This window comes from Suillus fuscotomentosus, assembly GCF_016647785.1.
Source record: "Suillus fuscotomentosus strain FC203 chromosome Unknown F5891scaffold_21, whole genome shotgun sequence".
Classification (NCBI taxonomy): Eukaryota; Fungi; Basidiomycota; class Agaricomycetes; order Boletales; family Suillaceae; genus Suillus; species Suillus fuscotomentosus.
In genome coordinates, this window is record NW_024539533.1 from 68,399 (window position 1) to 94,175 (window position 25,777).

At 43.9% G+C, this 25,777-nt stretch overlaps 4 protein-coding genes across 4 annotated transcripts; 1 reads left to right on the forward strand and 3 right to left on the reverse strand.

Moving 5' to 3' along the window:
* Positions 1–822: 822 nt before the first annotated feature.
* Positions 823–6,523, reverse strand: F5891DRAFT_979333 (uncharacterized protein; the record flags this gene model as incomplete). The annotated part of the gene is made up of 21 exons (XM_041376876.1): positions 823–1,089; positions 1,168–1,208; positions 1,685–1,745; positions 1,907–2,003; positions 2,332–2,352; positions 2,433–2,496; positions 2,546–2,621; positions 2,869–2,970; positions 3,085–3,110; positions 3,161–3,422; positions 3,474–3,556; positions 3,946–3,984; positions 4,025–4,185; positions 4,302–4,349; positions 4,995–5,170; positions 5,214–5,260; positions 5,311–5,872; positions 6,061–6,162; positions 6,213–6,236; positions 6,291–6,374; positions 6,425–6,523. The coding sequence occupies 21 exons, from the start codon at positions 6,521–6,523 to the stop codon at positions 823–825; spliced, it is 2,442 nt and encodes an 813-aa protein (XP_041227069.1).
* Positions 6,524–13,712: 7,189 nt separating this feature from the next.
* F5891DRAFT_979334 (uncharacterized protein) lies at positions 13,713–16,796 on the forward strand (the record flags this gene model as incomplete). The annotated part of the gene is made up of 9 exons (XM_041376877.1): positions 13,713–14,102; positions 14,157–14,595; positions 14,647–14,792; positions 14,845–15,302; positions 15,414–15,837; positions 15,894–16,067; positions 16,116–16,469; positions 16,526–16,570; positions 16,626–16,796. 9 exons carry the CDS (start codon positions 13,713–13,715, stop codon positions 16,794–16,796), a joined length of 2,601 nt encoding a protein of 866 aa, XP_041227070.1.
* Positions 16,797–17,380: 584 nt separating this feature from the next.
* On the reverse strand, positions 17,381–17,656 carry F5891DRAFT_892976 (uncharacterized protein; the record flags this gene model as incomplete). The annotated part of the gene is made up of 1 exon (XM_041373323.1): positions 17,381–17,656. A coding segment is annotated over one exon (276 nt), but the record flags the coding sequence as incomplete, so codon positions are not given.
* A 3,301-nt stretch (positions 17,657–20,957) lies between these two features.
* Positions 20,958–21,713, reverse strand: F5891DRAFT_1222085 (uncharacterized protein; the record flags this gene model as incomplete). Its single annotated transcript, XM_041369441.1, has 2 exons — positions 20,958–21,614; positions 21,667–21,713. 2 exons carry the CDS (start codon positions 21,711–21,713, stop codon positions 20,984–20,986), a joined length of 678 nt encoding a protein of 225 aa, XP_041227072.1. The 3' UTR covers positions 20,958–20,983.
* Between the last annotated feature and the right edge of the window lie 4,064 nt (positions 21,714–25,777).

The window sequence follows — 25,777 nt, forward strand, 5'->3', positions numbered from 1 at the left end:
TGACGATCTTCTCATCCTGTGATGGTCATCAGCTAGCATGTACTTGGAGTAGTCTTGATGGCTCAGTGTCCATAAAAAGCACGCTCTTCATCATAAGGGGCTGCTGGAGCCATCAGATCATACATGGAAAGTTGCTAGAAAGTTAGGTAAAACCAGGCCTGTACTAGTAAATTCTTGAATATCACAAGTACCTCGACAGAAGCATGACTTACCCAATGCAATGACATCAAGAGCATGATCCTCAGAAATATATCAATGTGGTCGAAAAGAGCTTTTAGATTCAGTGCCCATGAGCTCTACAAAGATAAACTTGTGAACATTATTCTCTTGCTTTAAGTGTGTTTTACCTTGGACGGAGCTGAAGTTGCTGGACTAAAACTGTCAAACAGAATAATTTGCGTCGGGTTCGCTTGACAATTTTCTGGAAATTGGATCAAAGGGAATCTATGTTTGATCGAGTTAAGACTGGTTAGACAAGCAAACAAGTGACTTACAGTTGATAACAGCTGTGAGCCTAGCCTCATAATCTTTGTGACAAACAAGGTGTCGCACAATTCATGCAGCCCAATCAAATCCATTGGTGTTGTCGAAAGAAGTGCAAAGTGACCTGGAGAGGCGCTGAGTCCAGTTAGGAAAGAAAAAGATGAAATTGACTGATGCAGTGCTGACTCAGAGAGTGGAAGCTATTGACTATGGTTGATATTTGCGAACTGGAACTGTCAGTGATCTAGTAGTGCTGAACCGTGCATGAGTTTGCATAAGAGTCGGATTGTGTTCCTTGAGGAAAAGTGTCCCATCATATTGAGGAGAAATGAAATACTTTTAAACTCCCAGAATCAGGTCGGCCAACCCGGGGTGAGCATCAACAAGCCAAGGAACCCTTATCAGAATAGTGATCGCCGGGTGTAAAGCTTCTACAGAGAGAAGGCGGTCAACAAGCCCAGCGATTTGGTTAACAGGTTTGGACTTGAAGACACTCTTCTTGACTTCTGTGGGTTCTACACAAGGCTGTAGGGTTGGGTTATAAAGAATAGGATGAAACCAGCGCAAGAGTTGCATGAAGTTGAAGTCCCTCTCACAGCATTTCACCTGGAAGGGCAAGACAGAATTGTGAAGTTACTATTTACAGACTCTACTATTAACACTTTGCTATCTCCTTCAACATACACTTGTCATCAAATAAGTAAATCTTATGGGGCCACAAAATGCTGTAAGTAATTTCAAATATCTCACTATCATACTAAAATGAGATCAGCAGGCTTGTGGGGCTAACGGCTTGAAGGTGAGGCTGACAGATGCTGTTGGTTTACAAAGAGTCATTGTTAGATCAAGGCTGGTAGTAGTGCAAAACAAACAGTACGTACTTCAGCTTTCGCGTTTAATTTCACTGACATCCATAATATAGTGAAGGGGGGATTGGGGAAGATTGGAAGATGACAAGCATGGAGTGGAAAGGGAGGGTCATGACTGACAGCGGGGGCAGAAGTATGCTCCCCTGTCGGGGAGGAAGGCTCAGGAGGCTTTGAGGAGATGGTGAAATGAGTTTCATAGATTGGCAAAGGAGGATTCGTGACAGATGGGTTTTGAAAGTATGATTCCTTCGCCAGTAGATATGCTCATGTATCAAAAATCAGCAAGAAAAGGGTAAACCAGGGCATGCGGGACACTTGAGCTTTGAACTGACCAATGTCCATGATAGCAATGGCGGACCAGATGGTGTCTGGAATCAATTTTTTTGTGATTATCTAAATCAAAATTTAGGATAACTGATCGACCATCATACGAGAACGATTCACCACTCATCTAGATGAAGACTACCTCAAGTGATCTATACCACTGTGCACTAGATTAACCACATTCTGCTCCAATCATCAGTATGTGGAGGAATGTCTTGAACAAAACTTACTGCTGACATGTCCAGATTGATGGCCTGCACTTTAGGACCTACTTTCTGTGGCCAGGACATGGACACCCGCACCGGAAAAGTTGAAAACGGTTTCTTCCTGTGACCATGATTACAATGTGAGTGGACTTGTCAGTATCTAGTATTCCGTCTGATTCTTTTGATGCACCTATGTCATATGAGAGCACATAGAGGTTATTTACATGACTTCAAGGTATTGCTTGTTAAATACTTAAACATTTTCAAAATAAATTGTTGCAGGGCAAATGAGCGCGCATCCTGCCACAACCATTTTTGTCAAAACACGCTTGTCAAATAAATAAAAAGAGGTAGAACAGGAGTAGTAGAAATAACATAGATCAAGTCCAAGCATACAACCAATTCATGTGAGGCACCGATACAACAGATGGTGGAAATGTGCCACTGACTTTGAAAGGGAAGGAGAAAGGCTACAAGTAGGTGGTAAAAGTACAAGTGAGATTATTATAGGATGTCAGAGGTATCAGAAGGTGCGGATGGGGTCAAAAACCAATCATCAAACCAATCATCAGGTAAACATGACTCAAAGGTCCCAGCCATTCCCGAAGATGTACCTACAGTTTTCTTAATGTGATAAAATTAGAACAAAAGTTGAGCGCTTACTGTCATCATCCGTGGCATTGAGCTCAGTGATACGTACAATCATGTCGTACAACATGTCTACTTCGATCTGGGTGCGCTGTTTCTTCAAGTCTAGAATATGAAAAACAGACATGAGCATGGCCGGTGCCTTTGCCTCCTTTCATGTGAACCGGTTGCCTTTCATGGTAGGTCAGGGCTCGTTGCTTTCTGCAAGAGATGCGCTCATGTATGAGCGATATATGACATTATCAACCCAGGCTTTCATCAAACGGGGCAGTGGGGAGGGGTTGTCATCGTGCTGTACAGTGTTAGATCACCAGATCCCCCGTAATATTGGCACTCACCCTCAGGAGGTATTCATGAAGATGAGGAGAGTTAGGGGGCTTTTGGCTGATGTCAAAACTGACTTCTGCAGTGTCTTGGATATTTGACTTAAGAAGCCATGCCTAGCATTTCTTGTATGATTTATCTTGAATATCATTTAAAGGCTGAAAGGGACGGAAATTGAGTGTATGAGAAGATGTCTCTGTAGACCCAATTGTGTTCACTGAAGCTAGTACCAAATTTGGGTGAAGACACCCTGATGCTGGGAATACATTTAGTATCCAACATAAGCCTCTCAATGATGCAGCGCACCTGGCTGATTTCTGGCATCCAACTCTTCACAGAGGTTCACAATAGCTTTACTATATAATGATACTTCCATCTGAGCGCGATACATCATCTCCTCCATAACACAATACCCTCCTTGCTTAAGGAATTGTATACAACCATCCTCTTGCTGGAGCTGCATTTGCTTCACAATTTCTCTGAGGATCATTTCAAGAAGAGACATAAGGTCACGGGAGTTGACCAATCCAAACAGCACAGAAGTTGTGATAAAGATGGAGTCTGGAAGCTAGAAGTGAAGTTATGAGCACAAAATATGAAAACATGTATGGATACTGACAACATTGGGCCCGTGTGTCCCCAGCCAAGATGCCAGGGTGTCCTCGGTGCGTTCAATCCCAAGAAAGACATTTTTTAAATGGCCTATGGGTGTAGAAGAAAAAGTTGAAATAATCTTCACCATGTCGAAAGTTGGTGGGTCGAAACATTTGCACAATCGTCGAACAACAACCTTATAATTATCTGCCTATGGACTTTTTAAAGTTTGAGCGCCATATCAGCTGATGCTATTAACAGTGCGATGGCAGAAGGTGGCGGAAGATGGTGAGCAAGATAAGATATGTATGTTAGCAAAATAATTAATAATTAAATTTATGTAGCTTTGTGCAGCTCAAGAGCTTACTAAACACTTGGGCAAACTGAATTTACTCCAGCACTGTCAAATGGCGCACACTGGGAAGACAGTGATATTTCAAATACAAGAGGTACAGTTAAGTGAGAGCAGGCGCAAAAGATATCTCAAAGACATTTACTTCTTCCTGGGGCATACAACCATGGTAACATCTCGCACCCTGCACAGGACATTACTATTAGCCAGATACATAGAAATACATTCCAAGAATGGGAACTCATGTGAGATTACAAAAAGGTGCATGATGTCCGTGAACTCGAGGTATCCTGGGTCATTGTCTAGTTGTAGTAATATCCTGAGCATCTCAAGGGCATTTGTATGAACTGTGGTAGGAGATGGATAATGGCTTAGGTCATAGGAACTACCTGTGGTTGTTAATCATGACTATATTGAGTTCTCAGAGCAGCGCACCATAGCACTAACATATCAAGATACTTTTATGAACGAAAAACCGCATAGAGAATGAATACAACTTACAGAAGATGCCATGTAGGCCAGGGTGGCTTCCGGGAGGTGGGGAGCATTCTTGAACAAATCGGGCTCAAGATCAGCCACAACTGTTACAAACTCAGATAGAGTCTTCTATAACAGCTCCAATAAAGGAGATCAAGAGTACGGTATTGGGTAACAACGACTAGAGGTAGAACTCTAGTGAAGTGATCGAGTAAAGGCTAGTCTCTTGAGCAAAGAGCTAGATCAGGAGGCACCCTCAGGTCCTGGTCAAGTATCAGGGAGAACTGAGTAGATTCAAGTTAAGGAAATGTACAAGAGGTAACTAGGGTTTATATACATAAAGAGAAGTGCACAAACCAGTCCATGAGGCATTGTAGAAGTACAAGAAAAGGAAGTCATAGATAAGGGAAGTCCTCATGGTCGACATGAGGCGAGCTAGAAGTGAAACAGTGATCAAGAAGTAAGACAGGGACCAAGAAGATGATACATGCATAGTCCTGTAGGCATGATAGAAGAGAAAATGATAGAGTCACTGTAATAACGACCAGTGGTACATGAGGGGTTGAGTGGGCTAGAGCGCCTTTCAACCTGGTCTTTCTGAATATGACATGCCAGGCAAGTATCTTGGAAAACTTGGAACGAAAGAACCAAATCAAATCATTTTGCTGCAGGAGTAAGAGTAAGAGTTGGATAACATAAGATAAATCAAAAACTCACATTGATCGAAGACAATTGGATTTCAGATGCAGGAAGTTTTCTAGCAACGTCTCAAGCTTAGCTTGGAGAACAGGACCAAAGATGTTGTGGAGTCCAAATCCTGCTTCATGATGAGTGATTGCCCAATCGGCTACCTGAGCTGTATCATAGATAAATTGGGATATCCACTTGACAGCCTATTCGAGGTGAGACAAGAAACAAAACAAGGAAGAAATATACCATCACAAGCATAGCCTCCTGAGTTATGGTCAAGCCATTGAGAACAACTGCAAAGTAATCAGTACATGTATACTGTATTGCATGAATGAGCTTTTACCATTTTCTAAGTCCTCTTCAAGTGTATTGGCACATTTGAGACTCTGGGAAAACAGAGTGGCAATCAAGTTAGCTTTCACATCAGCATCACTGGTGGTGATCTCATGAGGGTTCACAACAGAGTTCCCCATGAAAATTGCCACTCTAAAAAGGAGTTGTAGGTAGGCCAGGACCAACCTCCACTTGGGGTATTCTATCATGATCTGCTTCAAGTTAACAGCAGGCTGCTGGGGAATGACTTGGCCACTGGCATCATGCGCATCGTCGACAAGTGTCTGAGACACAGCTGGGGCAGGATGAGGTGCAGAGTGGGTGATATAAGGGGCAGAGTGGGTGGGATAAGGTGCTCCATGGTGGGAGTAAGCACTGAAGCTACCATCCCCTTCTGACACCATATTGACATCTGATAAAGGCCAACCATTAAAGAATGAATGGTCATTCACTGATATGGTCAAATGGACTTCCAACATATTGGGAATACCACCAAAATTGAAGATGGGCATGTTGTACCCTAATGGATAATCTGCCCAATGAACGATGGTTTGAAAGTTCGCTAGATTGACCTGCGCAACCATCACCAGAGATAGAGCCAGAATTGCAAGGTAGACTTATGATGCCATCGTAAATGATGTGAATTTTTTGTCTTGGCCCTGCCTGGTCCACTTAGCGGGCAGATCCAATGATGCAAGGGAGATGTGCCTCTACAAGACTAATCAATAGGATGGTGAGGTGAAGTTTGGATTCGACTTACATCTATGGTGTAGAGTGGTACCTTGGTGCATTCTACCTCGAGTGCAGGAGCATGGATGCGTCCAGTCTCTAAATATGCAGAGAGTCTGATGTGCTGTTGTATCTTCAGAGCTAATCAATATATAAGGCTCATAAAAAAATGAGCCCACATACGTTCTCAAGACCCGGTGGAGAACACTGCAGGCCATAGTAGTGAGACGACAGGACATGCTCAAGAAAAGACATACTCACATACAATGGACACAATGCTGGATGCTGGCCGACCGCAACATACCCAATGAAGTGCAAGGTGTCGATTACACCTGCAAGATTTCCCTGAAGAAACTGAGTTAGGAATGAGCAATTGGCAAGGCAGAAAGACATACAAGTAGAGGCATCACACAGGGGAAGGTCTCTTTGTACATGTAGCATTTGATGTCGTAAAGGGCTTGGGCATTCTGCAGTTGATACTCTGGTAAAGACATTGTTGGTCAATTTTTGAGATAAAAGATATAAGTTTATAAAGGCCTTTATTCGGTGTAGAGACTCATGCCTCTTATGGTGTGATATGGCAGTTTTCACCAAGGAGTATACAGCACGAACTTGTAGCATCACTATGTGTGCTACCCGCAGCTATCTCTATATGAGGCGCAGCTTTCCCACGCAACACACGCCATGCGTGTACTCTTCCTGTGCTTCACAATGTATATGCACGCGCTTGAGCGCCCTATAGCACTAGCCATCCAGAAGCATCCATCCACTGTCCACCAAGCCCTCTAGTGTGTATATTTCCATTTCTCTTATTAGCATATTGTTCCACCTTTATTTTTATCATGGACCCTTACTTACATATATCTTTACATACCTACTCAGTAGCACTTCGGCTCCGCATGACAGCGCTTAGGCATATATAAGTGCCAGCAGTACATACTATGGGGGGGACTTCACTTTTCCACTCACTTACTGGTTACTACCCACTACTACTTAGCAGAACATAGTAGGAATCTATTTGTCTACACTTTGCATCTCTCTTCTCTTGTCTTACATCATATCATCACTTAAGCAAACTCACTCTTACTCTTACTCATCTCCACATACATGCGCGCACTTTCCCGCACTTCGCACAGCACGCATGTGTGTTCCCACACCTTCGTGCCTTGCACATACCTGTGCTTTCTCATGCTTCACATTGGCCAAACAGTAGTGCCTTCAGCACATATCACTAGATCCTTGCTGCACTCACTTCCCCTTTAGGGTTGAATGCACTTGTCTTCTCAAGTATAGCAGACTAGGCAACATGTGACCTTACAACATTTATAGATACAGTCAGGAGCCTCGTTCACACCTCGCTGTGTTGTAGTTTCTACATTGGCTTGGTACTTACCAATCTGTTGCAATGTTATTATGCGCAGAGTGTAACATTATACCTTAAATGAGTGCCACTTTGTGCCATTCGAGTGCCATTGAGGAAGAATTATTAGGCTTTTGAGTTTATTACATGCATCAACATGGTGGCAAAGCCTGTTCCTCAAGGTCACAGGCAACATTTAATTCTTGTAATCTACTTCTAGTTCAGTATCATACATTTGGCTAAATTGAGACAACAATGACTCGTTGCTGGAATTGAAGTGTTCCTTGAGGATTAGTCCGTCCCTGATACTATCAGCATCATCAGCATCTTTCATCAGTATCTTCAGCCTCGTTGCCTGTGACGACTTCTTGTGGCTTTATTTTTTTGAATTCTTTTTATTGTCCAGTGGGGCGGGGCCCTATGGTGGACAGTACATACAGTATAGTAATCTATCGTAGTATTTGTGCTAATAAAACATTTGTATGTGACTCTAATATTGGTACTTCTCATGGCTTGACCTGTGTGAAGCGATAGTGAGAGTAAACATAGCTCACTCCAAGATCGAAGTGGAAGTGCTGTAGAAACAACAATACTGAGAGGAACAAATGATGCTCCTGACTGTATCTAAAAAATGTTGTAAGGTCACGCATTGCCTAGTCTGCGTTACCTGAGGAGACAAGTGCGTTCGACCCTAAAGGGGAAGCGAGTGGAGCGAAGATCTAGAGGTACGCGCTGAAGCGAGGCGCAGGAACACGCGCGCGTATTAGCGCGAAGTGCGGGAAAGCGCGCACATGCGTGCGGAAATGATAGAGAGACTAAGCTTAAGTGATAATATAATACAAGATAAGTGAAGAGAGGTGCAAAGTGTAGACAAATAGATTTCAATTATGTTCTAGGTAGATAGTGGGTGGAAAGTAAGGTAAAGTGGAAAGTTCAGTAAGGTAAAAGTAGGTTGGAAAGTTCATTTCACTATGTACTGCTGGTGCTTATATAGCGCGCCTAAGCGCTGTAATGCGGAGCCAAAGCGCTACTGAGTAGGTATGTAAAGATATATATGAGTGAGAATCCATGATAAAAATAAAGGTGGAACAATATGCAATGAGAGAAATAGAAATATACGCACTAGAGGGCTTGGTGGACAGTGGATGGATGCTTCTGGATGGCTGGCACTATAGGGCGCTCAAGCACGGGAATGGTGCGCGTTGCGCGGGAAAGCTGCGCCTCATAGTGGAATACCTGCGGATAGCACACAGAGTGATGCTGCAAGTTTGTGCTATGTACTCCCTAGTGTAAAGCGCCATATCACACCATGAGAGGCATGAGTCTCTACAGCGCATCAACATGCCGTGATCAAACCTAAAGTCGTGAGCTCAGCTTTGGTTATTTATGAATTGTCCCCTTGACTCACTGGTTGATATAGTATTCATGCCAATCTTCCTTGTCTCCCGCACACACAGACACCCCCAATCCATCATGATGTCTCTTGCCCCTGGTGAACACAGGAATGATATGACAACCCCTGAGTGTTACAAGTAACATCGGCTACTTGCCCCCTTATCATTTTTTCCTTCATCCTCGTCCTTGCCTACCTCCGGCTCGTACTCCTTTACTGACTATCCGTTGACCGGATCCTCAGGACCGTTCCAGTTCCTCCTCTTCCTCCTATCGCACCAATGTGCGCATGTGCCTTTGGGCTATGACTCGTCTTGACTTGTGCCACCAATGTGGCTTTCTTTATCTGCTCTTATCTCTTATCCGACTTATGTGTGCTGCGCATTGTTCTCTTACCATTGGTTTGTTCCAATGTTTCTTGGTCTCATTCCGCATTCAACCTCCCATCACTAATCAGGCTATGCTGCCATCGTACCTATACCCTTTCCATTTCCCCTTTGCCCTTACCTACAGTACGGTAGCCTTGCCCTTAACCCTTTCCACTTAGTATAAGTAGTCGGTCACCTTGTACTAGATTCCCTAACTTGAATCTACTCAATCTTCCCTCGAACATACTTCCCTCTGAAGCCTCCTCAGCTTCAGTCTCTAGTATCTTTTCTTAGGTGCTCATTGCGCCTAAGTCCACCTTGATTGACTACTCATCGTTTGGACAAGACAGTCCTTACTTTGAGAATGTCAGTGACTTTGAAGACATCTGTCTTAAAAGTCACGTGACACGCGCGTCTCTGATATCTGCTGACTCGATGTCGCTAGTCTCAGTCACTACACTGGACCCTTCTGGTTATGTCATGAACATTAGCGGATGACACCCCTCTTAGAGCTCCGCCTAACAGATCTATTTGAGTGCGTAACACTGAGGATATCTTCCAGATTGATAAAGTCGAATGAAGATTTGTCATCCATAGGTGGGAACCTGAGTTGATCGAGAGTAGAGGTGTCCCAAGAGGAGACCTGCTCCATGGGCTCGTACCAGCGAACCCATAGGAACTAAACTCATAGAGGAGTAAAATCGATCATACCAACTCCAACATAGATTACATTAACATGATAAACACCCAACACTTTACCGTAGATGAATCTATGGCCTTTGAGTCCCATATCATTGTCAGAGGAGAGAACCATCACGTTACAGTGGGAAGTATGTGGGTTGATGACATCTTGAGCTCTACGAACATCATACATAGTATAATTGAATCAGGCGATGTTATGGTGATACAAACGATCATCCTTGATAATAATGGTGTTGGTGTCTTCAGATGAGATATCTGTGAGTTTGTGAATACACTTTAATAAATGCTGCTTGAGCTTTGGAAGGAAATTCTGTACAGGGGTATTTGAAGGTGTTCTTGGGGTAAGTATGATTGGACTGACTTTGATCACTGGATCACCTTCATGGCTGCACAAGTACGTTCCTATGTGTATAGGGTACTTTTATGTCATGCCAATGTGGTGATGAACATCTGGGCTTCTTGCCATTTCTGCGATTTCTACGTGGGGGCAATGAACTATCTTGTCGCCAATGCAGCGGATGCGAGCCTGATGGTGTTCAATGCGGGTCAGCTGTTTCACAAATGATTTATGATCCATGCGGCTATATCTAGCCTTGGGAGAGTGGTGTTTGAGCTCACCCTGGATATAAAGTCAGTAAGTGAATTTTGGGACTGAGCATGATAGGACTGACAGGTTTGGAGCTGTATGAATCGGACGTGCCATACAGATGAATGGTAGAAACGTAGTCACCTAAAGCATGGAATTTATAGGTCTGAAAGTTGAATACTTTATTGCGCTGTGTATGCTTGGGAGATATCGCTGGCTCCATTTGTTTGCCCTGCTGTCCTACTGCTCGTTTTGCAGTTCGCTTTACATTGTGTCGGGTGCGAGCCTCAGCCTCTTGATGAAGTTCTTGTGTATCATATGCTGAGCAAACAGTGGCTTTGAAATTCCGAAACTGTTGGCCAACTGTGGAAGTAACTTGGTCCATAATGTTTAGTGTCAGGTCAGAGTGCATTCAAAGCTTAGCCAGTCCATGCCAATGTGCCATAGTAAATAGCAATTGCATGACAGTCTGATTGTGTGGTTCGGGGAGAAGACCATCAAAGACAGGGATAGCACACTTCAGATCAAGTCAAGGCCCATCCAACTTCAGTGTGAAGATGGAGCATACCTGGAGAAGGTCTTTGAAGTTTCGGGCTGCCATACGATTCAGGTCCGAAGTGTTGGCTGAAAATTTTTGGATGGTTGCTGGGCCGAACATGGGTGTTTGCCTGTATCTTGTGAAGATATCAGGCTGAATTGGTGACTAGTGATTATGGAACATATCTTTCATCCAACTTATGGACTAGACTCTTGTCTTCCACCGTAAGAATTCATAATAAATGAATAAAAAGCATTTTCCAAATGCCTATCTCAAACTCGTGTAAGAGATCTACAACAAGGGCATGGAAGATATTAAAACTAAGATCAGCAAGTTGATTGGAAAATACATTCTATAGGTGGGTGAGTCATAGTCATTGATGGAGGCTGAAACCTCACCGAAGTGGGAACCCAAGACTGTGACTTCAGAAGACCTTCTACCGCTGCGCTCCCCACTCCATAGTCCTTTTCATAGATCAATGACCGTGAAGTGCTTACCATAACTCTTCGTTGATCATCATTGCATTTTACACTGGGTGCGGGATCTATCTTTTCTGCTGGAAAAACTGTAAACTTGTTGAAGGAAAAGGTCAAAATTTATCTGTCATGTAATCTGCCTAAAAATGATGAAACAAAATCATAATGTTCTTGTAAATTTCCAACGGAGAAAACTGTAAACAAATTAAAATTTTGTGGTTTCAATTTCTTCATGATATATCAGGTGACAATTTTAGAATAATGTTCACCTTTGTCACAGAACAAAATACTACACAAATAGAAGCAACATGGTGTATGATTTGTTTTGAAAAAGTATATCAGAAAAAATGAATGGAGAAATCAAAACTTTTTGTATGATGTGTTCCATGGAAAAACAGACAAAATCAGGACCACAGAACCATTTGAATTGTTCCAAACATTGTCAGAAAAGAAAATGAAAACAAGATTGTGACCTTCTGTCACGATGAATATATTACTTTATCAATGGCAATACTGGGGACAAATTGAAAGCCAAATGTCTACATTTGTCTCATATTTAGACAAAACAAAAACAAAAAAGAAATTGAACAGAACAAATCATGAATGTGGTTTCCGATATGTCCAGAGTTTGTGTGCAATACAAAATAAGGAAAAATTGAGATAAATATTAGGAACAGAGGGTGTGTGAATGATAAATGGTCCATTGACTGGTCAGATTTGCAATGTCCAATATCAATGTCCAAATTCAATGTCTGAGTCCAGTGTCAAATGACCAAGTCCAATGTCTCATGTCTGAGTCCAATGCCCAATGTCCAATGTCCAATATCCCAGTGCAATGTTACAAATCAGATTTCAATGTCCAAGTCAAATGTCCAATGTCCGAGTGCAATGCCCAATTTCTGAGGTCAATGTCCAATGTCCGAGGTCACTTTTCAATGTCAGAGTTCAATTCCCAATGTCCAAATCCAATGTCCAACGTCAATGTCCAATGTCCTAGGTCAATGTCCAATGTCAAAATCCAATGTTTGAGGGCAATGCCCAATGTCCTAATCCAATGTCTGAGGTCAATGTCCAATGTTCCAATCCAATGTCCAAGGTCAATGTCCAATGTCCAAATCCAATGTCCAATGTCCGAGGTCAATGTCCAATGTCTGAGTTGAATGTCCAATGTCCGAGTTGAATGCCCAATGTCCAAATCCAAATCCAATGTCCGAGTTCAATGCCTAATGTCCTAATCCAATGTCTGAGGTCAATGTCCAATGTCCAAGGTCATTGCCCAATTTCCAAATCCAATGTCTGAGGTCAATGTGCAATGTCTGAGGTCCATGTCCAATGTCCGAGTTCAATGCCCAATGTCCATATCCAATGTCCGAGGTCCATCTCCAATATCCTAGTTCAATGCCCAAAGTCCAAATCCAATGTCCGAGGTCAATGTCTGATGTATGAAGGGTGCCAGCGGACAAAATTTGTCTGGGTTTGATCATCAACACTTTCGCTTTCCGGTCGTGTGAGTTTTCTTTCCCAAAACCAACTTTCACTTTCCGGAACATATGATTAAATTTCCATTTCGGGATATGCTTTCACTTAAGCTTTCTGCACATGTGCAATAACAACTAGAGTTCCTCGTCCTTCGACCTTAGTTTTCATGGAATGATGGCAAAGTGCACGGGCCAATGCCAAAAAGTGCGAAAACATGAACAACCCACCTTCTCTTCTGACTGCGTTCAGTGTGACAACAGTACCAACTCTACTGACGACGAATGAACTCTGTAACATGCCTATACAAACATCGCACTGCCGTCATGGGAGTGGGTGCCGTTGCACAGGGTATATTGAGATTTTTGGGGTGAGTTTCTCAATTCATCTTTGACGCTCAAAAGTGATACCATCTTGATTAGATTGATACATGTGCATGCTCACATTCGGAGCAAGATCATGCTGTCATCGTTGACGTCCCATCCCTTCCTCTTCGTCACTGTCCAGATCAAGCCCAACAACATTTCATGATGGTATGTATTTCAATTATGAGTCCTAGCATCAGGCTAAAATTCTGTAAGAATAATTCACCTGGGGATCCTCGAGCAATGTGTTTGCTCTGCTCTTGCCCATATTACAAACATTCATTGCCACTTTCACCCCAGCATCAGGACTCCATCGAACCAAGCACACCATCTCTTTTTAGTAGACATGGATCCAGCACCAGCGCTTCCACAAATGTCTCCTTGTCTTCACTTACAACTCCAGTGACTTTGCCCCGTTCCATGCAAGGCTATCTCCAGCCTCCCACTTCGCCATTAGCATCAGTTTCTTCAAATTCTGGCTTGTTGCTTGCACCGGTGGCAAATATTCCAGCCTCTTTACCTGCAGCTACACCTGCCAGGTGGTCTGCCGCATCCCTCCCTCCATGGAATCCTCCAGGACCTCCGATCTCTGGAACAACCAACGACCGTCGCTTGTCACACCATGGGCAAGGTGTTTCCTGGTCACCGCTTTCAGTAATTCCAACCATCCAAAGACGCCAGGCAGAAAGGTCGGCTAATGCTGTGGCTTCCTCGTCAAGACATCCTACCAGTCGAAACTCGAGGTCAACAAGTGTGACCCAATGCCGGCGTGAAACCACGAAGTACCTTGTAGTACTACATCCTGAGCCTGTACGTTTTTTGCGCAGTCTTTGATTTACACTTATTGGCCTTTATCCGTCCTAGATGCATGGGACGGTGCACACAGAATATGAACATATGTTCCGAGAAATTCGTGCACCTATACCACAAAAGATTGCGAGTTTCATTCTGCAGGCCCGCAACTTTGGTCTTGTCTTTGAGATCGAAGACAGTTTTCAAAAAGACGATCCTGCTGGTCCTGTATTCCATCAATCCCTGTGCTCTCATTTTGAGAGGGTTGGCCTTGCATTTTCTGGATCTGATTCACATCCACTTCCGTCATCGAGCAGCCTACCAACTCCAATGACTCAATTCCCATGGTCTTTCCTGTTGACGGGTAAAGGACAGCGTTCTACACGTGGTGCCAAACTTCTACCTGCAAGATCATCACCGGAACATCTGACCCACAATGATATCCAAAAGAATGGGTCCAGACTCCCTGTCCCATCTGCACCGTACCATGATCATACCCTTGTATTCATTCGTAAGTATTTCTTGCTCACCGTCATCTTCCTGACACTGATCATATTGGCAGTCCCTCTGTGGGATATAATTGCAGGACCAATTGATGGTCACGGCATGCATTGTTGCCTTGCTCCGCGACTTTGGAATGGTCATTTTGAGTCGTCACTTCGTGAAGAACTTGAGGAGATTCAGTGCTTGACTATATGTATTACTCAGGTATGCCATCACGCTTTGAATCAGATATGATACTCATGACGGTGTTTTATAGCCAGTTCAAGCAGCTGCTGCCATTCAAACATGCCAGCTGAATCTTTTAGACGCACTCACCAACAGCAGAATAAGCAGTACTCCTACTGCTCTGGCATCTACATCCCAGCCACGACGTCCTAGTGTTACCTTGTCTGGATCTTCTCTATCAGCTTCTACGTCTTCTGTGTCTTCTACATCATCTGCATCATCCTCTTCTGAGTCGTCTTCATCTCCATTTGCTCCCACACCCTCTGCTGTATCTGTATCATCTTCGCCTCTGTTTTCTTCTGCATCTCTGCTTACCTCTGAAACTACTCCTCACTCTCCACACGTGGCATTGCGTCAATGGCGCAACAGACTCGAACATGACCTTCAGTTGCGTAGAGCTGTTGCTGGACAGGAAGACCATGTCATTCATATTACCGCCCCCAATGCTCAGAAGGCTGCCGAAAGCTTCCTGGCGCTATGTAAGGTTTGGTGTCTAGAAGGGAGTGACAGCCAACTAGTCTTCCCGGACGATACAGAGATAACCAATGCCACACCCTTACACCATCATTGATGTGTTGCAACTGACTTGCATGATTACAGTGGTTACGGTGTAGGAGATGGTCCCATGCGAAGCTTTTGGGGCGCCTTAATTGCTATGATCACCCAACATTCTGGCCATTGGCAGCTGATGTCCGAAGGATACTACATGCCCACAGTCACATCTCTTCCTCCTTGTGACGAAGATACCATATCTTTTCGTGCCTATAGTCTCATTATCCGTACTGGTTTTATCCTTGGTATGGAGCTGCTTCCCATCTCACCACATTTGCTCGTCTACCTACTGGATGGTTACAAAGTTTCAATTGCGCAACCATTCTTAGACACTACGTCACCTATGACAAGTCAACGCCTGCGCTCATGGCCACCACCCTCTGTCATCAGTCCTTCAGGTCGCAGAGAACTCAGTATTGCACCTGCCTGTGATCCGTACTCACTGATCTTAGAGGTGGATGGTACAATACAGGTAAATGTTCAGCGCTCAATCATCTAATAGAAGTATCTAATCTGTTGATCTTGTAGATAAATCAACTGCGCTATCTCTCTGAAGCAGCACAGACGAACCTGGGGCAGCGGCTGATTTGTCATATGGTCTTTGGTAATGAGACACCTCTCGCACACAGACTACACACAGTCTATAGTGCTCTAAAGTCTGCATTCCAATATGTCATACATGATGATATGAAATTCTGTGATGTAAGTCAGCAGTTCGCACTCAGTGTATTTCTAATCTCTTGTCATTAGTACTTTCATGTAGACAGCTCTGCACAGCCCATCCTGCAAGAAATGTTTGCTGGTCGCATTCTGACCTCTCCTCAGCAAGTCATCGATATCATTTGCCCTGAGCCAATTACTTCGTATTCCCTCCCTCTACGACAGGGATACAATCCTAATCTGGACTATGTCACATTGGCAGGACAGTTTATGGTGCACTTGAAGCGCTACTTGCGTGGTCGAGGAACCCCTCATGCTGCTGATGGCAGCGTGCTCTTTGAGGAGGATTCTAGCAGCGACGATGTCGTGTATAGGTCACGCTTGTTTTTGCGCAGTGCCACTGCACACGAAGTCTTACCAGTTGATGCAACACAACGCATCAAAGTACGTGATCCATAGCCAAATTCTAAATGATCAAGTCATTGACATCCACTGCACAGATCAAATTTGACATGTATTGGGAACACAGCTGGGGAAGAACTGTCGTAAGTTTTATTCTCTGAGTCATACTGAAATTCACGAGAGTTAAATGTGTACCAGGGCATTCATACCCATACGTGCTTCTACAAGTTAGATGTACTGTTGGATGAAGCCACCGCCAGTATCATCAGCCAAGCAATCCCTGAAGACGACTTCCAGACAACTGATTTTGACCGGTGGATCCACTCTAACATCAGTGAAAATTCGTCCAATTCTTATAACCAAGTATAGATTCACATTCAAACACGTTCTGTCGTTTTTTTTTGACAAACTTTCAATGCTAAAGCTAGATATTTTCACTCCGCACTTTCAAAATTTGCAAGCCAGACTCTCTATGTTATTAGTAATGTTAAACGTTCACCATTGCAGATGCTTGTCGTCATAACTCATACTTACTTTTACTAATATATGTCTGTACCAGTCACGACTCATACATTGCAGCGACCCCGTTTTATTGCATTCAAACCATCAAATTTGGTAACCTTGTAGAACATAAGTAATACCTAGTACTATCAATGCTAGATGATGCCCCTTGTCTGCGTCTACACAGTGAGGGGGTATGTGGTCGGTAGGAAGAGGACCAGTCGCAGCTAGACTATGTCCATGATCCACCTGACCACCATGTCCTATGTATACTATAAGTGAACAAACCTCGACACCCGGATTACATCACTCACCAAGGCAGCTTCAAGTTGGTCGTAAGGAACCATGTGCCTGAAAAGATAACCGTTTACATATGCACCATGTAATTGCACATCATATCTGAGAACAGCATCAGAAATCCGCAACCACGATAGATAGAAGTTCTACTCACCCGCATTACCAGCATAGATCAACAGCCTGACGCCATCATTGATCATATCCGTCAATAGCAGAGGCGTGTTCCGCATCGAATCGCTCTGGAGCATGAACGCCTGGTTGACAGCCATGTTGCAGGACTCGAACTTGCGCTGCGGGTTCATGCCAAGTGTAGCTTTCACCTCAGGATCATTCATGAAAGTCTCGATCCAGCCCATCTGGTGGTAACACAGAGGCCCGTCTTTCTCACGATCACATTTGATACGCGCATCGTAAGGGTTGAGACCAGGTTCTGAAGGGAGGAGTTCAGGTATGATTGAATAATATCGGATTTCATACTAATGGGACAAGCAGAGCCGTGAAGCTTGTAGTAGAGGGGAAGTCCATGCTGCTGCGTCGCAAAGACGAAGAAGTACCTGTAATTGTCGCACCAGAACCCGTTCTGAAACTTCTCCTCCATAAGAGGAGTAAGAAACCGCACTGCTAGGCGGCTCTGAATGGTAACACCTCGTTTGTGCCACTACCGACACCAGGTGTCCATGTTAGAGCGAGAGATGTCGTATCGGACCCTGCGGCAGCCAAGTATGGAACAAAGACGAGATTGTGATCTGACCCTCCTAAGCCAAGCAAGCTCTCGGGATAACTTAAAAAGTGCACCTTGATAATTCTCTCCGACACCAGGCAAATTCACCAGCTGCTCGATACCGCATCGCTTGAGGATCACCTCATCCCAGACCTCTCCAGGATGATCGGGGAGCCGAATACCCCCAGCGCACCCATCAACTCGCTGCCACCTCCCATACCCGTACCCACCATTCCTGTGCCTGCTCCCATCCCCACACTCATGTTGTGTGAGGTGACAGGTTGAGTAGTACTGTCTGGTGCTAGATGGCGAAGGCGTAGGGCAGCGTGAAACGCCCGGAGACACAGAGGGTGTCGAAGCACTTGGAGGCTCGGTGAGGGAGGAGCGCTGGAGTGTGCCAAAGGAGAGATCAAAGAAGAGAACGAGAGAATGATTAATGATTACTACACTCCAGTCCAGTCATCGATCGAAAGCTTGACAGGCGAAGCACGGAGTTTGAAATTTCAGCCAAGTTCTGATAGGTTCTGATCGACGTGCTCTGTATGAATGGTATGTGTTTGCCTTGAGCTCCCATGCATGCAATCTTCTCATCACTTAATTCACAATGCAGCACACTTCAAATACCATGGAAGTGACCACTGACTCCCTTCTTCGATACCCTCAAATCTCTTAGAGTACCACTATGACTTGGAGCACTCCCGCACGCACTTTCCAAATACCTCGTAAAGTAAACCACGTGAGTTTCCATTAAACACTATGAAACAGTCCCTTATAATCCCTCCTGCTGAATGTTGTCGCAGTTCACAGAAGTGCATTATCGCAATCCAGACTGCGAGACGTAGTGCGATGACCTGCCAGAAGATGGTGAGCAGGACTTTTAATTTGCGCTATTTGATGTACAGCTTGGTTGTAGATAGCTTGCGCATCGGTGCAGGCCGCAACTCTGGTTATTCATAAACACGTGGAAAATGTGAGCTTCCACGCATCCTCGACTTGTAATTTTCAGCCTTGACATCACCTACTCAGTCCTCCACAACCACTTCTATTACTTTCAAAACATGCCTATAGCGCCCATTGACCCGGTGGTTCGTTCATGCTAGTCACACTCCAACTGTTCTGCTCAGAACGACTGTTACTTTGTTTGAAATGTTTTATCACTTGTGCGTGCCTGAATTCTCGTCTACATCTATTCTCATAACAAAATACAGCGCACTTCAAATATCTTCGAATATCCACTTCTTAAATTAATGCCCTTAGTATCACCACTTCTTGCACGCACGTTCGAAATTCGACAACATCTTCAATGGCTACATACTTCCTGCATCAAAAGATTAAGCTTGACCTCGCTATCTTGTCCGCAGCCCGACCTCAAGCAACAGATGCTCGACTCCTGCACTATCAATAGTGCTGGTGCCTGCATGTCCATTCCTGGGTACGTAACTTTCACCATTTTGAAGCACGTTAACAAGCTGTGTTATGTTTCGTGTGCTATTCACAAACGTTAGTACCCTGGATTCTTTCAAATTCCCCTGAATCCACAGAAGCGCTAGGTCTCAAGCGAGGAACTGTGGCCTTCATATCACAAATGTTTAATACAGTCTTTGTACCTCCAGGTAGTGCTTCAGCAACAATCCTAAACACATCTATAACCATATCCGTATTTCTATTTCGATGAACAAAGAAGAGAGGCAAGCTCCTTCATAAGCGTTAACCAACTTCAGCCTCCTGAAGTATACCTCGCATCATTAAGCTACGCATGCATGAATGTGCTTCAGACACCTGATGATCACCTTGAATGGATCATGACATCTGTGAGTCAGTTGGCATGAGTCCGGCGAGAAAACAAGGGTGGGAGTCCGTGGGACATTGAATGAGACGGAAAAATGAATCGAGTACGAATTACTGAGGAACTGAAGCAGTGCGCTGTCATTTCCTCTCGCGCGCTGCCTGAGAAATTATTTTCATCGCAAAGAGAAAATAAGAACCGGTGGTTGGTGCAAGTGTGTGTGGGCAGCTAGTACAGATGTTCAGGATATTGATTGTAATATTGTCAGCACGTAGTATGTATAGCAAATCACTTGACAAAATAATACGACAAGAAACTTTGTATGTCTCCTTGAAATCTACTTTGGAACACTAAATACTTTCAAGAAAGTGAGATTAAATAAAAGGACATTCCCCTGCTCTTTGGAGGGCACTAGACAACCGTTAATTCCACCGACTATCACACACCACTACCAGTCGAAATTTCCACACGCTCCTGGAAAGTGATTGAGGTCATACCAGTTGCTGCGTCAGAATTGGCCACGAGCTTAGCGTGGTATTCTCGAACACCAAGGATCAGGCACGGTCCCAACACAAACATCTGCACGACCTCCAAAATCTGAAGAAACCCATACATAATCAGGTTGTCCAAGGAATCGGCCTATAGAAACGATAAATTGTGGTAGCGTGCATAGGCAAGTGAAAGATTGACATACCGTGAAGAATGTTGGATAGAAAACAAGAATGAGAGAGAAGCAAGAAACAGCAACAAAGCTACCACGTCCGATCTGTTAGTGGAAAAAAGGAACAATAATCACAATATGAGCTTACCTCACAAAGTAAACTGCGTGAGTTTTCATCAGCACCGTGAAACAGTCCTCGATAATGCCTCCTGCCGAATGTTGTCGCAATTCACATAAGTGTTTTACCGCAATCCAGAGTGCGAGACATAGCACTATTCAGAGGACCTCCCATGCAGTGCCGAGAATCCAAGTAATTGAACCCAGAAGTGCGATATCTTCCAAATAGTTAGACTGGCAAAGCATCTGTGCAGAAGACTCACAGTATCTGTCAATGAGAAAGTTGGAACATGCACTATATGTCGTTGTTCAGAATAAACACGGACAGCAAGTATCATTAATGGGGTGGATGTATGTGTTTTTTGACGCCGGAGAAGATACGAAGAAACAGAAGGTTTTGAGGTGAATTCTTGTCGATTTTCAATAAACACAAAGTACTGACTGAAGGGGAGTCCTCGTAGTATATACAAGTTTCAAGTATTAGGCTCGGTTCTAGAAGAAGCTAATGCTAATGTTTGAATCCAAAGTAGACAGCGTGAGTGCATATTGACATAGAGACTAGAATCGAGAAGGGGCTGGATATCTGAGAGAAAAGATTGAAGTTGAGTGTCAGTAAATGGACAACGGGACTCAGGAACCTCGACATGGGATAGATCAGAATCAGGATGATTTGATACAAATGGATTGGTTGAATCACCGTCCTCGGGATTATGAGTATTGTGATGAGCCAGTAGACGCTGGTCATCCAAGTCATTCCAGTCAATGCCATAGCTGGCAATATCTTCTACCTCCTGGTCCTCAGCTAACTCAACAAACACCCCTCGATGCCCGTGCTCAATGATACCTTGGATGAACATGTCATGGGGCGACCGATGGGGCTCTCCACGACGCCCGAGAACATGGTGATTCCACGAGGCTGCCCACTGGCCTGCGTCGTCATTGATCAAAGGGATGAATAGGAAATGAAGTAGCCACAGGTGTGAATCGTTGTTCATGTCGAGGTTGTCGTAGGCTTCAAGAGTCTGGAAAAATTCCTTCCACTTCTGCCCTAGGCCGTTTGTTACATCTACCCAAAGACGTTCAATCCGGATGTTGTGAACGCTCCTGCAGATATAATTAAAACAGGCTAGCATGTGGAAAGCTCAATGATACTTACCTGCCCCATATGTATGAGCCACGCTCAATTCCTCGTACCTCTTCCATCCGGGCAGCAACAAGTATATTTTCTGTCCCATGGTCGCCTCTCACTCGGCTTGGGTATCCATGGATCATAGCAATATCTTCAAATAAAGAGAGCACAGTTGCGGAGCGGTTGTTATTACTGACACGAATTCCTAGAACATAACGAGAGAATCCATCAATGAAGCCATGGATGACTAGCTTCCAGTGGATGAGACCTGCAAATAAATTAGTAGCTTTATTACACCACATGTACACAACACACCATGCTGTCCATCGTGATGAACAAGGGCCATGGGGCCTGGTACAGAATAGCTACGGCGTTGGATTCGCCGTGGACCAAATGTCGAAGGAGATGGACCAACAACTCGCAGATATGATACTTCTATACAACTGCGAGGGATGCGGTAACCAAGCTGCAAAAGATAGCCATCACGCATCCGTCGTCCAAAGGACGGAAACTGCTGATGGAGTTCCAGTATCAATCTATCAAGTTCAGCATCTGAAATTGTGGATAGATCACTCGAAGATCCTCGATGGTATATTCGGTTGATACTACCATCAGGCTGCTGCTCATCCACATATACTGGAGGTCCAGGAGAAGAAAGGTTGAATTCGAGTAGTCGACGACGTATGGTGCGGGGATGACATTGATAGAGTTCAGCTAGGCGCCTCCTTGATACCCTTCCTGATGAGAGTACAGCAAGATCAGACGGAAGAATGTGAATGCTGGGTCTTCCAACAGTGCCTGTATGGGTATGACTTCCTAAGTCGACAGGGCTGGCATCTGGTGGATCAGATGATATTGTGGTGGCAATATCTAGCTCTTGAATCATGTGATCCACACTGGCTTCAATGACATGTCTTTCCGCAGGTGGGATGATGTTCAAATGCTGAGATAGCTATCAGATCACGTCCTAAGTTCTCATAATGATACCACAAGTAGCTACACCTGTTCAATAGCCTCGAGGAATTGAAGGCAGACAGCCTTTTGAGCATTCAAGCGACCAATGTCACCAAGCTGCGTTCTGAGCATGACATGGACTCTCTCACCCAGTTGCATGAAAGAATCGTAGATGTTTGATAGTTGAATTGCATCAGGCATGGCCCTCGGCAAAAAATGGACCTAATGGCTTCAGGGTTGGCGGGTTGGTCGTGATGATGTAACTTAGAGACAGCCCGGAACTTCCCGATCAGGCGCTGAGAAATGTGAAAATGAAAGTCACAAGGGAAAGTCGAAAGTCAACGCCGAAAGTGAAAGCCAAAGTCGAAAGCCAAAGTCGAAAGTTGAAGTCGAAATTAAAGCCGAAAGTCGAAGTCAAAATTCTTACAAAGCAATGTGAAATCTTTATTTGGAGATGAAGAGTTTCAAGGAAAATCACGAAAACTTTTTGTCTGCCCAAGTCCATTATACTGATGTCCATTGGGCATTGAACTTGGACATTGGACAGTGACCTTGGACATTGGGCATTGAACTCGGACATTGGACATGGACCTCAGACATTGGATTTGGAAATTGGGCAATGACCTTGGACATTGGACATTGACCTCAGACATTGGATTAGGACATTAGGCATTGAACTCGGACATTGGATTTGGATTTGGACATTGGGCATTCAACTCGGACATTGGACATTCAACTCAGACATTGGACATTGACCTCGGACATTGGACATTGGATTTGGACATTGGACATTGACCTTGGACATTGGATTGGAACATTGGACATTGACCTCAGACATTGGATTAGGACATTGGGCATTGCCCTCAAACATTGGATTTTGACATTGGACATTGACCTAGGACATTGGACATTGACGTTGGACATTGGATTTGGACATTGGGAATTGAACTCTGACATTGAAAAGTGACCTCGGACATTGGACATTGACCTCAGAAATTGGGCATTGCACTCGGACATTGGACATTTGACTTGGACATTGAAATCTGATTTGTAACATTGCACTGGGATATTGGACATTGGACATTGGGCATTGGACTCAGACATGAGACATTGGACTTGGTCATTTGACACTGGACTCAGACATTGAATTTGGACATTGATATTGGACATTGCAAATCTGACCAGTCAATGGACCATTTATCATTCACACACCCTCTGTTCCTAATATTTATCTCAATTTTTCCTTATTTTGTATTGCACACAAACTCTGGACATATCGGAAACCACATTCATGATTTGTTCTGTTCAATTTCTTTTTTGTTTTTGTTTTGTCTAAATATGAGACAAATGTAGACATTTGGCTTTCAATTTGTCCCCAGTATTGCCATTGATAAAGTAATATATTCATCGTGACAGAAGGTCACAATCTTGTTTTCATTTTCTTTTCTGACAATGTTTGGAACAATTCAAATGGTTCTGTGGTCCTGATTTTGTCTGTTTTTCCATGGAACACATCATACAAAAAGTTTTGATTTCTCCATTCATTTTTTCTGATATACTTTTTCAAAACAAATCATACACCATGTTGCTTCTATTTGTGTAGTATTTTGTTCTGTGACAAAGGTGAACATTATTCTAAAATTGTCACCTGATATATCATGAAGAAATTGAAACCACAAAATTTTAATTTGTTTACAGTTTTCTCCGTTGGAAATTTACAAGAACATTATGATTTTGTTTCATCATTTTTAGGCAGATTACATGACAGATAAATTTTGACCTTTTCCTTCAACAAGTTTACAGTTTTTCCAGCAGAAAAGATAGATCCCACACCCGGTGCTAGGGTCTCGTGTTGTTGCCTATCCTGAGGCATTCCCATGTTCTGTATGCGAACTTTTGGGATAAGACAACGCGGACATAGACAGCCTCCAAGATTTTGGACTGTGGCTATAAGCACTCTAGCAAAGTTAGGACCAATGCAAGACCCATACACTATAAGTTCACGTACTTCTCAGGATAATCTGCTGAGTAAGTAAAGATCCTAGGGTAGAATCTGCACATGATGCCATCACAGCAATAAATCACAATTCCATGTTTGTACACCTCTAGGAACTCATCGTCGAGTAAAATCTTCCATTGCTCATGAAAGAGTTCCCTCTGGCAGTGGGTTGTACAGTTGCTGTTGAAGCCTGCAAAATCTTTGAAGGAGTCTGGTAACTAGCAAAGCAAAGTTAGGTATCTATTAAAGAACACAAACATTGTGGAAAGGCATACTGTCTCAAAGTATGTGACGTGATTGCTTAAGTTGCATGACAGCTTGCAGTGGCAGTGGACTAGGGGTTCCAAGGACAAGAGCCATTCACCCTGAGCACCATCGGCTTTTTCCATAGCTTAGTCAGCAAGTAGCACGAGTTCGGGCACATCAGTAGACTACATCATCATCATCATCATCTGTTTCTCTCAGCTAGACCTTGGGCACAGACCCTTTCCCCTGCTCCAACGTGGTGAACAGAGCACTATTTGAACTTGCCGAATTTCATCGTCCTAGCGCTTGCAACAGCCTTAGCCTTCAGCCTTCAGCATTAAGCCCTAAGAAACCCGAGATAGCATATCTTGGCCGCAGCTTGAAGTGTCAGCAAAAACATGTTCAATATAACGCACACATCAAGCAGCAACCCCCTCTTTTACGTCGCATTATGCCTAGAAGGCCAAGTTAGATGGCAGGTGTCCATAAAAGACACCTGCAAAAAGAACAAAAGGGCTGTATCTGCCTGTCATTTTACATGGATTGTTATCAGAAACTGATGGACCGGTTGAGGACTAGAAAAACCGACGGACAAGCGACTACAGAAAAGGATTTAAAGAAAGCAGGCGTGTAGAAAGCGAACACGGCATCATCCACAGCAACCTCAGAAGCATTGTCTCCGCTCGACATGCCAGAGAGACTTTCCCGCAGCTCATCACTCAGCTCGCTCAGTAGTATTGAAGAACAAAGCATCATCCCATTCCCAGAGCTCAATGTCCCACCTCTAGAGCTTGAACTACCTCGACTCTACACAGAACAACCTCTATGCCATCAGAAGACGAAACCACTCACTCTCACCTCGACAATCCCAGACTACAACCTCGACACATTCTTCTCCCTAGCAGAACCCAAAAACACTATGCTAACAGAGACACCGCA